Source organism: Canis lupus, chromosome 31 (genome assembly GCF_011100685.1).
Source record: "Canis lupus familiaris isolate Mischka breed German Shepherd chromosome 31, alternate assembly UU_Cfam_GSD_1.0, whole genome shotgun sequence".
NCBI classification, from domain to species: Eukaryota; Metazoa; Chordata; class Mammalia; order Carnivora; family Canidae; genus Canis; species Canis lupus.
Genome location: NC_049252.1, coordinates 21,949,073 through 21,964,302, shown reverse-complemented (window position 1 = coordinate 21,964,302; position 15,230 = coordinate 21,949,073). Strand labels below are relative to the sequence as shown.

The following is a 15,230-nucleotide window of genomic DNA, read 5'->3' as shown; positions in this document are numbered from 1 at the left end:
AAATGAAGTAGAACCAATTAGAAAAAAGTAGAAGCACTTAAACTTAATTGTTGGTGAAAGAATTAGAATCTGATGGCGTAGAAAGAATTTAATTAAATTTCAAAGTAAAATAACTATAGTTCCACATTGGCCTTACTCCTGGGAAAGTATACTGTGTCTTAAAGCTTATCAGTTATTCCTTGGCCTACAAATCATTAGTGGTTATCTATTATTTTTCTCATTTTGATTATTATATTTTATATGCTTACTGACGATGGGATTATTTATACAGTATCACCATTGATATAACCATTAAGATTGTGCATATAGAAATGTAGTCTTGTATATGCCCCTATATATTTTGGTGGGAAAAGAGGAAGGATCTAACTTAAATATGACATCCCAAAACCATCTCTCTGTAACAGAATACCGCCATTTAAAAAGAAAATGTTGATTAAGGACGGTCATCATATAAGTCAAATGTTAAATGCTCTCGTTGAAATGAAAAGTGGCCAATCAACTAAGTAATTACCCATTAAGACAGAGGTGAGAAAATTGCAAAAAGATGACTCACAGTCCTTTCACATTAGAGAATGAGTTAGGGGGACCTCTGACCCATCGCCCCGGGAATAAGCAATATTTTGCACAAACCTGAAAGTTGTTGTTTTTCTTTTTTTGTTTTTCATTTTTTTCCATAACAGCCTCGTCATGTGTTCAACATGCTAAAGAAGTATGTCCGTGCTGAACAGAAAGACAGGCAGCACACCCTAAAACATTTTGAACATGTACGCATGGTGGATCCAAAGAAAGCTGCTCAGATCCGGTCCCAGGTAAACACAGAATGTGGTCTTCTATGCAGCCTTGACAATCCAATAGGCTTGCTCTTTGAGTTAGATCTTTAGGTATTTCCAGAGTACCTGTGGGTACTTTACCTTTATAGCAAGAGTTGTTTAATATCTGGTAAATTCTAAAGGCTCTTCTTAGACCATCATGTGACTTGACATTTTCTGTGGCTTGACATTTTCTGATCTATGAAAATAACAAGAAATATAAAAATCTCAAGTGTTGACTGCCAGTTCTTAAGGAACCATTTCAAACTAATGACTAAAATGAAGACAACAGAAGTTATATTAGCCAAAACCTCTAAAATTGGTTCTATTAACTTGTGACAGGCAATCATAAACTCCACTGCTACCACAGTGCTAGGATATAATGTGAGCCTAAATGAAGCCCTGTAATAATATGTTTTATTTCCATTCCCAAAGGTTGACAAATGAGATCTACCCCTGGCCATCTGAAATTTTACATTTCTGTAAATAGAAGAATTTTAAATAACTAGATGGATGGATGAATAGAATGAAAGAAATAACCGGTCAAATTGAAATATGTTCCTATCTTTTGAAAAATTTGCACAGAAATAGATTTAGGGCATTAGGGGTTATTTAGGGACCCTAAATATTAGGAATCAGAGTTGGACAGAAATGCTCTTTTCACTTGGCTTTGTAATTATGGCTACAAGCATGTGATACAGTGGGAAGTTTAAAGTAGCTCTAACGTTACAGAATAAAGGATGGAAGAACAAAAAAAATCATGATGACCTTTCAGGTCACAAGTTCCAGCAGCGTATTGTCAGTTTTATTTTAGAAGTTTGTATCTGTCTGTGGTGCTTGGTAAGGAAAACAACTTCTCCCTGCTCCAAAGATGCCTCACCTGGAGCTGTTGCCCTTTATTGCAGGTTATGACACATCTCCGTGTGATTTACGAGCGCATGAACCAGTCCCTCTCTCTGCTCTACAATGTGCCGGCAGTGGCTGAGGAGATTCAGGATGAAGTCGGTAAGTAAGGTCTTCTCTTGACGCCAAGCATTTAAATGTATTCTTCTCCTGTCGGAGAGAAAAATCAGCCACCTAAGTGTGTCTGCAGCAAGAACCACCAGTTTTCTGATCTGTGGGAGGAGAAACAGATTTCCTTCTTGGGCGGGGGGGTGGTGTGGAAATCATCATCACCTCATGAGTGGCATGGTATCCTCATTTCATAGGTGAAGGAGCTCAGGCTTAGAATTTAAGAAATGCACTTGCCTGTGGCACACATATCCTAAGGAGCAGAGCAAAAGCTCAAAACCATCTGTGTTCCAACTTCGAAGTTATTGTTGTATTCAGTAATGCATCTTTCTCTGGTGCCCCTCCCCTAATAGCCATGAGTGTTCTCTGAGCCATGTGGTTGTTTAAAGTCATGATATATTTGCCCCCCATCTTTCATTAAGCTTCTATTTTGAAATAATCATAGATTCATGGAAAAATAGTACAGAGAGGTCCAGTATGCACATCACCCCCCTTCCTCAAGAGTAACATCTTCCATAACTATGATAGTTCTCAAAACCAGGAAATGGACATTGTGTACCCACTCTTTTATGTCCCGACATTTCCTAATGCCATGTTTAATAGTTCAGATGAGTAAGTTCTCTCATTTTTGTTTTTCTTGGAAAGGGAGTAGAGTATCGCATAAAATAAGTCTCTACAAACCCCACCCTCCAATGCCCATATTTGTTTAATTTGACCTCTTAAAAGTACATGGGTGGCAGTTATGCTAGTGAATCTTTCAACATAAAAGAACTGAATGTATCCTCGAGATTTGGTACAGAAGCTGTCAAGAAATAAACAACCTGTCTTTCTCCGTAAGCAGGCTTGCCCTTTGTTAATTGAGTTGGAAATGGGTGCATGTTATCTGAATTGAGAACACCCAGGATGTTGTAGATGGGTACACCCTTCACAGGAATTCCTCCTTTGAAGTGCCTGAAACACTCCTTGGCTTGCTTTTTACGTTTCATGCCAGTGCTATTGTACTCGCTCTTTTCTAACCCAGCACTGCTCTATAAATGTTGCTTGTATTGCTATCAAATATTTGGCATGCATCAGACAATGAGGATCTGCTCATGATGTGTATTAACACACGGAATCAAGTACACTTCAAGCCACATGCTTGAAAAAAAAACTTCATAATAATGCTATCTAAACTTCTGTTCAGAAGGAATTCAGTGTTGAATGAGATCTCTCTTTTTTTTTTTTTTAAGATTTTATTTATTTATTCATGAGAGACACAGGGAGAGAAAGAGACACAGGCAGAGGGAGAAGCAGACTCCCTGTGGGGAGCCTGATGTGGGACTCGATCCCAGGACCATGGGATCACGACCTGAGCCAAAGGCAGATGCTCAACTGCTGAGCTACCCAGGCATCCCCCTTGAGCAATATCTTAAGAGGATAGTCAGGAGAGTTTTTAGTCTATACCATGGATTAAAGAGAAGCTTTCCTGTTAATCTTCCACTCTATTACATTTCTGTAAGAAATGAATATTCTTGTTACATATATTTGGGGGCAGAAATTTGCAAAGAACTTTTAAAACACTATCTCAAGTAAGTATAAGAAAATTCCCCATTCAGGTATAGAAAGGACAAAAATCAAAGAAATCATCACTCTTAATGAACTGGAGCACAAGTCTCCTACATGAATGTATTTTTGCCTGATACCTGTCTTAACAAGCTTATTTTCACGTATGTCTTCAATTGAGATACTGTTAGTAATACCGAACTATAGAGAAATAAGCCATTGTGAAGGACTAGAAAGTTAATGACCAATATACCACTCTCACCCAGTAATTATGGTTGGCTCTTTATCACTAAATTATCAGAGCTTTTTATTCAGCAAAATACTACTGAAAACAGTGGCCACCAATGAGTCACACTTCCACAGAACAGATGGTGAATCAGATATCTTGTGTGTTGCAAAATGCCCAAGAATAGGACAATACAATGAACTTCAGATCTCAGTGACAGGGAGGATATTCAGATAAATTAGAGTCATGGAAATTTTTTCTTACAAAAAAAAGAAAACCTCAACTATGAAGTTGAATTGAGAACATGGTACTTTTTTTTTTTTAATTTTTGTCATTCTAAATGTACTGATACAAAATCCTGAAAGATAATCAATCTTTTGAAAAATCTTTCTTGCCTCCATTTTTAAATGGCCATTTCCTGTAGAAAGAGAAGTTTGCCTTAATGAACTTCCATTAAGTAGACCTATTTACCTACCATTCGAGCTCCCAAGTACTATACCTAATAACATTTTACAGTATTGTCCTATATAATTTCCATGACCCTCTGCTATTTGGTTATCTGTCCAATTCACATACTTTGACACTCATTTTATTAAATAATTTTGCCTACTTTCACTTTCTTTCCTATCAGAGTCTGAGACTATTTATTTGATTTGCTTCACCAGTAAGTGTGAATAACCAAAACTGCTCTATTAGTTTTGTGAAAGCTTGTGTTTTTTATTATTTTATAATAATTTTTTAGTTTGGTTTGAATTATTATGTGCAAGTTCCCAGGCACAGCCCATATATTACTTCATGTTTTCCGTTTAAGAAAAAGAGTAATTTGCATGCAAATTATGAAGTTTCCTTGCAAGAAAAGGCTTAAGGCATTGTTTGTAGAGGGGGAAAAAGTTCCCTTATTCATTTAAAATAGCTGTTTAGGACTTTGCTTTTTATTCAGCAAATGATAGAATCAATATATTCATGAAAATATACATCTTCAATGTCCATATGCTGTTTTAATTGTCTTTTAACCCTTGCAAAAGGCAGTATTCCTTCGTCTCTGCTCTTCAGCTCAGCCTTTCCTTTGTGAGATTGCTATTTCAAAATGATTAGGGTTTTATGTCCTTTGTAATCTTTCTTACATCTTTGCTAAAAGGATTCTTTTCTATCCTTTCTATCAGCACTGAGTTATTTATCAAAGTGCTTCATTTTGCAGCTACCTCAAGGCTAAAAATATTGGCGCTCCCAATTCGGAGATGGCTGTCTCACAGAAGGCTATAATGACCAATTTATGAGAAAAGCAGTAGGAAGGAAAGGGGAAGGAAGGAATCATTGTTTCGTACCCTGGGCTTTTTTTCTTTTAGTATTCAAAATTAATAAAAACACGCATTATTATAAACCAGATGTTGGAGGGATCTCTGGCTGAATAAATCCACAATGAATGGGGTAGGAGTGAAAAATGTGGCAGGAGATCAAGGAACTCGTGCTCATGACAGAATGCTTATAATTTATTATTACAATTTTACTATGGCCTCTTGATAGAACTCTTTGGGAAAAATTCAGCATGCTTATTTCAAAGACAGTGTTTCCATTCTCTGCCCCTCACAAACCTACTGATTTGGGGATTTGATGGATCCAAAGTACTTTAAGTTGAAAATAGAATATTTATAGCAGTTGCCAAACCAACAAAATGGAACATTGATTTCTACCGAGAATTTTAAGTATCCTTGTATGTAATTGTTAGTCAAGGAAGAGCAGCAAGGAGAAAATAAATTATAAGAGGAGGTGAGACAGCTATCAACTAATTGGACTCATGCTCTTCGTTTTTCATAAGGAATGCCTTTTAAATGTATATACATTTATTATTTTATAGATGATTCAGGTATTTGGAAATGAGAACATTTGGTTCATAAGTTACCAAAGATATACTCCTTCTTTAGTTTTACCAACAGTCTCCGAGCTCCTTTTCACATTTTCCCCAGCATAGGCACCTGAATTATAGGTACGGCCAACATTTGTTTGCCTACTTCTCAAGGTATTATCTTTGTCCCCCTCTTTTTTTTTTTAAGATTTTATTTATTTATTCATGAGAGACACAGGCAGAGGGAGAAGCAGGCTCCTTGCAGGAAGCTCGGATGTGGGATTCAATCCCGGGACTCCAGGATCACCCCCTGTGCCAAAGGCAGATGCTCAACCACTGAGCCACCCAGGTGTCCCTCTTCATCCCCTTCTTGACAAGACAGTTCCTTTTCCAGAATAGACCCACTTATTTCATTGATTTATTTATTTTTAAATTGAAGTATAACTGACATAAAACATTATAGTTTATGGTTTCAGGTGTACTGTATATGATTTCATATACAGTATCTGAATACGTTGCAAAATGATCGCCATAATAAGTCTACTTAACAACTGTCCCCATACAGAGTTAAATTTTTTTCTTGTCATGAGAACTTTTAAGATCTGCTCACTTAGCAGCTTTTAAATATGCGGTAGAGTCACATTAATTACAGCAGCATGCTGTACATTACATCACCATGACTTATTTTCCAGCTGAAAGTGTGTACCTTTTGCCCCCCCATTATCCATTTTGCCCACCTCCCAGCCCTTGCTCCTGGCAACCACCAATTTGTTCTTATGAGTATGGGTTTTTTTAGATTCTACACTTATATTTGTCCTTCTCTGATTGACTTACTTCACTTAGCGTAATGCCCTCATGGCCCATCCATGTTATCACAAATGGCAAGAATCCTTTCTTTTTTATGGCTAAATAATATGCCATTGTATGTATATGAATATGTGTGTGTGCGCATGTATGTACATTGCATCTTCTATATCCATTCACCCATTGGTGGACATTAGGTTATTTACATGTTTTGGTCATTATAAGTAGTGCTGCAACGAACACGGGGTGCATACATCTTTTCAAATTTGTGTTCCCATTTTCCTTGGATACATACCCAGAAGGGAAATTGTTGGATTATATGGTATTTCATTTTTAATCTTTGAGGAACCTCCATATTGTTTAACATGGAAGTTGCACCAGTTAACATTTCTGCCAACAGTGCACACAGGTTCCCTTTTCTCCACATCTTCACCAACACTTGTTATTTCTTGTCTTTTTGATAATAGCTTCGAAGAGTTGTGGTTCGAAACACTGTGGTGTGGTTTTTTGATGTACATTTCCCTGATAGTGATGTTGAGCATCTTTTCATTTGTCTTTTGGCCATTTGTATGTCTTCATTGGAAGAGTATCTGTTCAAATCCTCTGCCCATTTTTAAATTAGATTGTTTTTGTATTTTTTTTTTTGTTTTTGCTTTTGAGTTGTATGAATTCTTTATATCTTTTGCATATTAACCTCTTTTTTTAAGATTTTATTTATTCATGAGAGACAGAGAGAGAGGAAGAGACATAGGCAGAGGGAGAAGCAGGTTCCCTGCGGAGAGCCTGTTGTGGAACTTGATCCCGGACCCTGAGATCACGACCTGAGCCAAAGGCAGATGCTCAACCACTGAGCCATCCAGATGCTCTGGTTATTAACCTCTTATTAGATATATGATTTGCAAATATTCTTCTCTCAGTAGGTTGCCTTATTTTGTTGATGATTTACTTTGTTGTGTAGAAGCTTTTTAGTTTCTTATCTTTGCTTTTGTTACTTTTGCTTTTAGAATCAGACCAACACTGATGTCAAGGAGCCTACTACCTGTGTTTTCTTCCAGGGGTTTTATGGTTTCAGATCTTACATTCAGGTCTTTAATCCATTTTTTAATTCATTTTCATATGTGGTATAAGATAGGGGTCTAGTTTCATTCCTTCGCATGTAGCTGTTCAGTTTTCCCAGCACCATTTGTTGAAGAGATTGTCCTTTCCCACTTGTATATTTTTGATTCTTTGGTTAGAAATTAATCGACCATATGTATGTGGGGTTTTTTTCTGGGCTCTGTTCTGCTCCATTGATCTATATGTCTATTTGTATGCCAGTACCATGCTCTTTTGATTACTATAGCTTTATAATCTAGTTTGAAATCAGGGAGCATGATGCCTCCCACTTGTTCTTCTTTCTCAAGATGGCTTTGGCTATTTAGAGTTTTTTGCATAGAACCACTTATTTTTTAAATGAGAAAATGATAATACATTGTCAAGTGAACTTGCATACAAACAAACATTTTAATCTCCAAAATGGGAAAGTATATGACAGTAGCACCCCAGTTTCTTGATGTTTTGCCGTGTTGATGTATCTCTAGCCAGCAAAATAGAGCCCTGCCACACCAGTGAAGTCATAGCCCCCACTCAAATGGTCTGTAAACAGTCTTAGGAGGTTACAACCCTTAAGTGTTTATTTAACTTGTCCATAGTGGCTAGTTTCGTGCTTTGTATTTAGCTCTCTATACTTTTTTTTGGATGAGATATGTAAGCTGTCTTTTTCTTCCTTAGAAGTTTAGTTATTGAATCTAAAATTACAATGTATGTATCATCCAGATGATCTGTGGACATCTTTGCTAAAGTCCTTTTAGAAGTTGACATGTAACAGGTACCTGGGTGGCTTCAAAAGGGATTGCATTAGATCTGTAGATCAATGTGAGTAGTATTGCTATTGTAATTCTTTAATGAAGTTTAAAAAACACTGTAGCTACTTGAAAAGATATCCACTATGAAATGATTCCACTCTGACCCCGTTTGGGAGGGTTACTGTTTAGAAGTAGAAGGAAAATTAATTTAGCAAACTGGCACCTTTTACTCCAAATGTTGCTTTTCCTTAAATCATGATGACTGTGACACATCTGTGGTTTTTGTCTGTTCTCATGCCATTTCTCTTTTGCCACCCACTTGGTCGAGGGTGAAGCTTAAAGCAGTGCCTCCCACATCAAGTTCTGCTGATTCCTGTGATGATCCAGTACAGGTCTCAAGTTTTTTCTTAACTCACCAGCTCTTTATGTTTGGCCCTGTAATTTGAATTAAAACCCAAAAGGAAATCTTTAGTAGCTAAATCTTTAGTAACTCAGAACGATTGAGGAGTGAAGTCTGACCACAGTGGTGGCTGCTAGACTACTTCTTGGCATAGAATCCTACAGCAGATGTGTCCTGATTTTTTTTTTTTTTTTTTTTTTTTTTTTTTTTTTTTTTGTAGAATCTTGGGAAAAACTAGTGATTTTAGACTGGAAGAGGAGCTGGTTATTTTGTTTTTCACAAGCAGCTGCCTCCAAGGTTCATATTTTAAAAGGAGGGAAAAAATTGCAGTATACCTGCCACTCTAAATATAGAGATGCATTGAAATTGAGATTAATTTTGAAATATATTTCCACAAAGACTAACTGGGAATGAGATGAATGTGTTTGCATGTGCGATAGAGTATGGAAGGAATGTTAATTTGCCTCTTGCTGTTTAACTCGGAAACAAATTTTGCAATGTATTCCCCGAGTAAGCCCCATTACTTTTTGTTAACTGTTCTCCTGTCATATATAATATGGGCTGCTTGAGAAAGTAGGTCGTAGACAGTAGGGTAGCGTACCTGATAAATAACAAGAGATCAATCCATTAACTTATTTCAGATTATGAGGCAGTTGTACAGAGGAATGTTGACTGGGTATGAATTAAAACACTGTTCAGAAAGAACTCTTTGGCCTTCAAGTCAGAAACACATGGTCAAAGGGCCAAGGCCAGGCTGTTACTTAATTTCAACTAGTGTTGACAGATTTATTAACCTAAGATAGTGGGTTTAAAGTAGCCTATTTAATGTGTTGGGTTTTTTATAAATATTGTTCATTTATTAAAACATGAGTTAAAGCTGACTATTTCTTTGAAAAAGTAAATGATGACTCCTTGTATTGACCTGTGCATTGCTCTGTCTTTGCTTTTGGTTTTGGTGGCACTAAGGGGAGCCTACCCATCTCTTGAGAGCAGATGTTTGGCTTCCTCTTTGACACTGAACTTGGTAAACCTTGTCCTAAGGCCATAGAGACCATAGATACTGTCGTCTTAGAGAAGGAAGAGGGGCAGTTGCAAGTCTCATGCCTTGGAGAAGCAATAGCCCGAGCCAGCTTGGCCTTGGCAAACTATTCATCTTCTTTTTCAGAGGCTGTAACAGTGAAGTGGTAGCTCTGAGGCTATAGAGATTTGTTCTGAAGCTTTGCCAAGTTATGAAGGAACTTCCTGGGATGTGAGCAGTGGAGGGCTGGAAACACAAGAGGGAACATATCCTATTAACATGATTACACTTATTAGCATTTCATACTGTTTTTATTTAGTAAGCTCTAGAAGCAACCAGATTTCACGTTCTGGGTTTGGGGTAGGGGTTGGTCGAAAGATTACTGTTCAGAATTCTAAATTAGTCACTCTTCTACCAAAACCCTACCTTCACTTTATTGATTATTAAGACTTGGAGGAATTAAAATGGATTTACTCTCAAATGATAGTCAACATATGTGGTAGAAGGGAAAGTTCCAGACATCCTCTTTTTGATATAACATACAGCATAAAAAAAGTATTGTGTATGTAACTGGATGTGAAAGCATTGATCATTCATAATGTGACCTTCCTGTATTATATTAAAACTGTTTTCTTTACCTAAGGAAGGACTGTGACCAAGTAACATATGCTTTTGTTTCTCTCTGTTTATGTTTCCAATGATACCAGAAAGCAGTTTTCTAAACTTTTCATATATGAAACTTTGTTATTCTAGTTAATAGTTACAATTTTTAAATTGTTACTGTTTTCTATTATCAAACAGATTTTATAAACAGATTTTATCATGTCAAAGGGAAGCTAACATTATCATTGCCACTGAGAGCTCACTAATAAACATCTTCATTCTCAGTGACCTCTCAAAGTGGTCTTAGAAGGTTTCAGAGGTATATCTATGGTGCTCACTTCAGCACATCTCCTTAAATTGAAACAATACAGAAAAGATTAACATGGTTCCTACTCAAGTATGAGATGCAAATTTATGAAGCATCCCCTATTTTTCCTTATTTCACTTATATCTAGAGGATGACTTAGAGGCATCTAGAGTAATAAATTCACAGAGACTGAAAGTAGAATAGTAATTGTCAGGTCCTGGGGGAAGGAAGGAATGAGGAGTTCGGGTTTAATGGTGCAGAGTTTCAGTTCAGGAAGATAAAAAAAAGCTCTGGAAAAAGACAGTAGTGATGATTTCACAACACTGTGAATTCATTTAATGTCAATGAGCCATACACTTAAAAATGGTTAAAATAGTAAGCTTTATGTTTATGTATACTTTATCACGATAGAAGATAGGTCCATATGCACATCATTTGCTATCGTGAATAGCAAGGGGATCTAAGAATTAACCAGGGATGTTGGAACTTAATGAGTATTTATTAAACACCTACCATATTCCAGATTCTGTTCTTAGATGTATTGAAGGTGTGGGGCACAATCTTTCCTACTTAGAATCTGCCTGGGGAGACTTTAAGTAAATCGAGTTGGGAAGGAGGCTGCCCTCATTAAGCTGAGGGATGTTGATTGCCATGTCTCTTGGTATTAGGTAGTGACATCTGACAGCCATTCCTTTTCTTGCACCATCACTCACTGAAGATTATCGAGAAGGGAGCTTGGCGTTTTCAGCTGGCTCAGCTACATCATTTCCTAGGCTCAGAACAACTGGGATATGCCTCATCACATGTCTTGTCAGTAAAACTGAAGACTGGCTCCACTCTAATGTCCCATATCCACTGGTATTTGTTCTGTGTCCCTGCTGATGCCAAGCTAAATGAAACTGGGCTCAGAGAGCTATTTATTCAGGTTCCACAACTGTGTTTTTAATGATTTTATTTACTTATTTGACAGAGAGAGAGAGAGCACAAGCTGGGGGGAACAGCGGGCAGAGGAAGAGGGAAAAGCAGCCCCCCCCAGCCCCTGAGCAGGGAGCCTACCTCAGGGCTCGATCCCAGGACCCTGGGATCATAACCTGAGCTGAAGGCAAATGCATAACTGACTGAGCCACACCCAAGCACCCCTTCCACAACTTTTCTTTGAAAATGTACCCCCTTTAGCAGATACAACTCAGTAGATGTGCTTCCGAAGCTCAAAGACTCAACACCGTTGAAGACCTGAGTCAATATTGAGGTGTGTATAAAAGACATAAACAGCTGCGTTGTTCATTTTGCAGGATTTTTTATCACATTTGTATTCTCTATTTGCTTAGAAATCATACACCAACACATGAAAAATGGCAACTGCCATGCCTTCTCGTATATGATTGCCATTAGATTGTTTTCTGTGCAGGACAAGCACAGATTTCTCTGAAAGCATAAGGTAATAATCCTTAGCCAGAGCCTAATCGTTTGTGAGGGATCCGACATAAAGGTTTTAGCTCTGTGAGTGTTAGCTGCTAAAGCCCTTCAAATCATACACATCATTAGGCTGTCTCCTAAACCAGGGCATGGATCATTCTCACGACATTGTGAGCACAGTTCATTGGTTGCCACTCAGATGTCTTTAGAAAAAGGAATAGAAGAGGAAAGAAAAAGATTTTATGGGTATTTTTGTACGTTTATCTTCTGTACTTGGTTGTCTTCTTTTTGATGACTGATTTACTTTTTGCTTTCTTTTCTTAAGACTCACTTGGTCCTCAAAATAACCATGGACAGCCAAAGCGGATACTAACTCCTTTTGTTCTGCATGAGCCTGACTTTCCAGTAAAGCTGATATTATGCCTACAGTCCTAGACACATTTATTTATCCTGTTCCATCTGTCTGCAGCACCCACACCCAATCATGGCCTATTGAGATCCTATTGCGCTTTCAAAACCCCAACTCTCATGTCATCTCCCTTTGAAATCACAAAGCATCCACCCTCTGGTCATCTATTTTACATATTACATGTGTCTATTATTGCTTTGATGTGTACATATCAACTAACAGCCACATCCTGAGTATAAGCTTTTTGAAGGTATGAATCAAATTTTATGCATCTGTGTCTCCTCAAGGAGATTTTTAAGTATAAGTAATTACAAATGCCTGTCTTCAAGGAATTGTTTGATTAAAAGCAGTCCTTGGACCAGCAGTATCTGCATCCCCGCAGTCTTGGTAGAAATGCACATTTTCTGGTCCCACCCCTGATCTTTTGAACCAGCAACACCAGGATGGGGATCAGTGATCTCTTTTTTAGCAAGCTATCCAAGTGACTCTGACACACACTAAATTTGAGAACTACTGGTTTAGAGTATCTTTAACTTAACGAGCAGTGAATAAACAGTAAGGATCTATTCTCGCACCCCACTGAGCCAGTCATATTACCTATATAGTTACATCCTAAATCCACATGATAAAAACTAGGTGCCACAAAAAAATATTTAAGATGAAAACATAAATGAATTATTCTATTTGATTAATTCGTGGAATACAACAGCTCCAATTCACAGGAACAGAAACATAATTGCTAAGCAGTCACATGATATATATATCCCTGCAGATATACCGACTGGCACCCTGGTGGAGAGAGGTATCACTGCTTAAAACTTTGACACCCCTTACAGCTGTTTATACATTTTTTAAAAATGGATTTTATTTATTTATTTAGAGAGTGAGTGTGAATGGTGGAGAGAGGGAGAGGGAGAGAGAGAATCTCAAGCAGACTCCACACTGAGTACAGAGCCTGGCATGCGCTTTGTCTCACAACTCGGGGATCATGACTTGAGCCGAAACCAAGAGTCAGACACCCAACCAAACTGAGCCACCCAAGCGCCCCTGTTTATATTTTTTTGCTAAGTGTTACTACCTTTAAAATAACTATATAGAAAGGAGCAATGATAGACGACTCAATTTCGCCTTGTCGGACACCTCTAATTTATACTTTTCTCTTTTGGGAGTTCAATGCCCCTAAAGTTACGAGGAGATTGCAATATGTGATGTTGGCGGGAAGTGCAAACATTCCAAGAAACTTAGGAGGAAAGGGTCTAAGCCACCAATCTAAATAATTAGTGACTGTGCTGTTAGGTCATCTCTGTTTTCTTCTGGATTTTATATAAAATCAGTGATCACTATAGAGCTCTTAGTTTCCCTGTAATTCAAGTAAAAGAAAGGAAATACTTCTAATACAGTTTTGCTTTCCTCTCTTTCAATTTATTGAGGTAATTGATGTCAGTCAAAATGAATTCTAGAAGTACTTAGCAATTTTTTTTTAATACTGGGAACATGGGGAACCCTGGGTGGCTCAGTGGTTTAGCACCCCCTTTAGCCCAGGGCGTGATCCTGGAGACCTGAGATTGAGTCCTGCATCGGGCTCCCTGCTTGTGTAGCCTGCTTCTCCCTCTGCCTGTGTCTCTGCCTCTCTCTCTCTCTCTCTCTCTGTCTCTCATGGATAAATAAAATCTTAAAAAAAAAATAAATAAATACTGGGAACAGACACTTGGAACAAACCAACCAAATTTGAATGTTTTGAAGATATAACAATGAAAGGAACAGCCCCTCAATTTTCTAAGAATCAAACTGAACAGTTTCCAAACTCTTTTTGGCAATGCCAGTTACCATGAGGGAAAGAGAAAAAAAAGCTGTTTCAAGAAATATCTAAATTTTGTTTAGATATGAGAGAAATTAAGGCAAGACTGTGAATTTACTAAAACACAGTTATCAAAAAAGGGGAGGGTTTCCTAACCAGCCTCTCTGTTGATTATCATGGAGTCTGTGTGTAAGTCAGATGTTCTATGACAATGTAAGAGAGACTTTGCTTTCTAGATCTCTTTGATGGTATGGACCTGCATCCACCCTGCTGTCTAGACCTCTTCAAAGGAACAGAAAAGTGGAGCCAAATCTTTCCATTTTCAGACTACGGATTCTGGGTGATTTAGTGGCTTGATCAAAATTAGAGTCTGTGAATGTGCTGTAAAAACAGCCAAGGCCCAGGAGGTTCAGTATGTCTGGCCAGATCCCTTCGGAAATCAAAGAATGTCTTCACATACTTGGGTGTAAACAAATATGATGCTTTAAAAAAAAATAAATAGGCACATTAGAACAGAATTGGGAGCCCTCTGGGAGATTGGGTCTGAGTGTTCTGGTTTTATATAAGGCCTTGATCATCTGGGCTTTACGTCCTTGGAATGACCCACTAATAGAGCAGGCTAACGTGATGAGCTGAATGACCCATGGCTCATAACTTGAGCCTTTCCTCATTGTTTTGCATGATTGCTGCAGCTTTGTGCCATCAGCTAGTAAACAGAAAAGAGTATCTGGCATTTGCTGATGTCCTCAGTCCGGTTGCTGTAAGCCTCTAAAGGGCATACACACTCCCCATGGAAGCTGTTACTCTGAAAATTATAGGTTTTTAATGTGTTCCTGGGGCCAATCAAAGCTCAATTATATGGAGGAAGTCTTGTTAAAAATTCACATTCCTGGGCCCCTACCTCTGACCTATAGAAAGCTGCATTTTCCTTACCTCCCCAGAGGATTCTTTTTTTTTTTTTTAAGATTTTATTTATTTATTCATGAGAGACAGAGAGATAGAGAGAGAGAGGCAGAGACACAGGCAGAGGGAGAAGCAGGCTCCATGCAGGGAGCCTGACATGGGACTCGATCCCAGGTCTCCAGGATCACACCCTGGGCTGAAGGCGGCGCTAGACCACTGAGCCACCCGGGCTGCCCTCCCCAGGGGATTCTTAAATATTCAGAAGTCTTGCTTATATGAAATAGCAGAAATCTAAGG

At 38.1% G+C, this 15,230-nt stretch overlaps 1 protein-coding gene and 1 non-coding gene across 5 annotated transcripts in view; both read left to right on the top strand.

Moving 5' to 3' along the window:
* APP (amyloid beta precursor protein) overlaps positions 1–15,230 on the top strand; it is a 265,420-nt gene that overhangs the window by 200,583 nt on the left and 49,607 nt on the right. For all 4 annotated transcript variants that reach the window (NM_001293279.1, NM_001293276.1, NM_001293275.1 and 1 more), the window contains 2 exon segments: positions 681–809; positions 1,715–1,814. In NM_001293279.1, coding sequence (NP_001280208.1) covers positions 681–809; positions 1,715–1,814 — 229 coding nt within the window.
* Positions 10,431–10,534, top strand: LOC119867123. Its single transcript, XR_005382493.1, has one exon. It is a non-coding gene; the product is annotated as a U6 spliceosomal RNA (small nuclear RNA).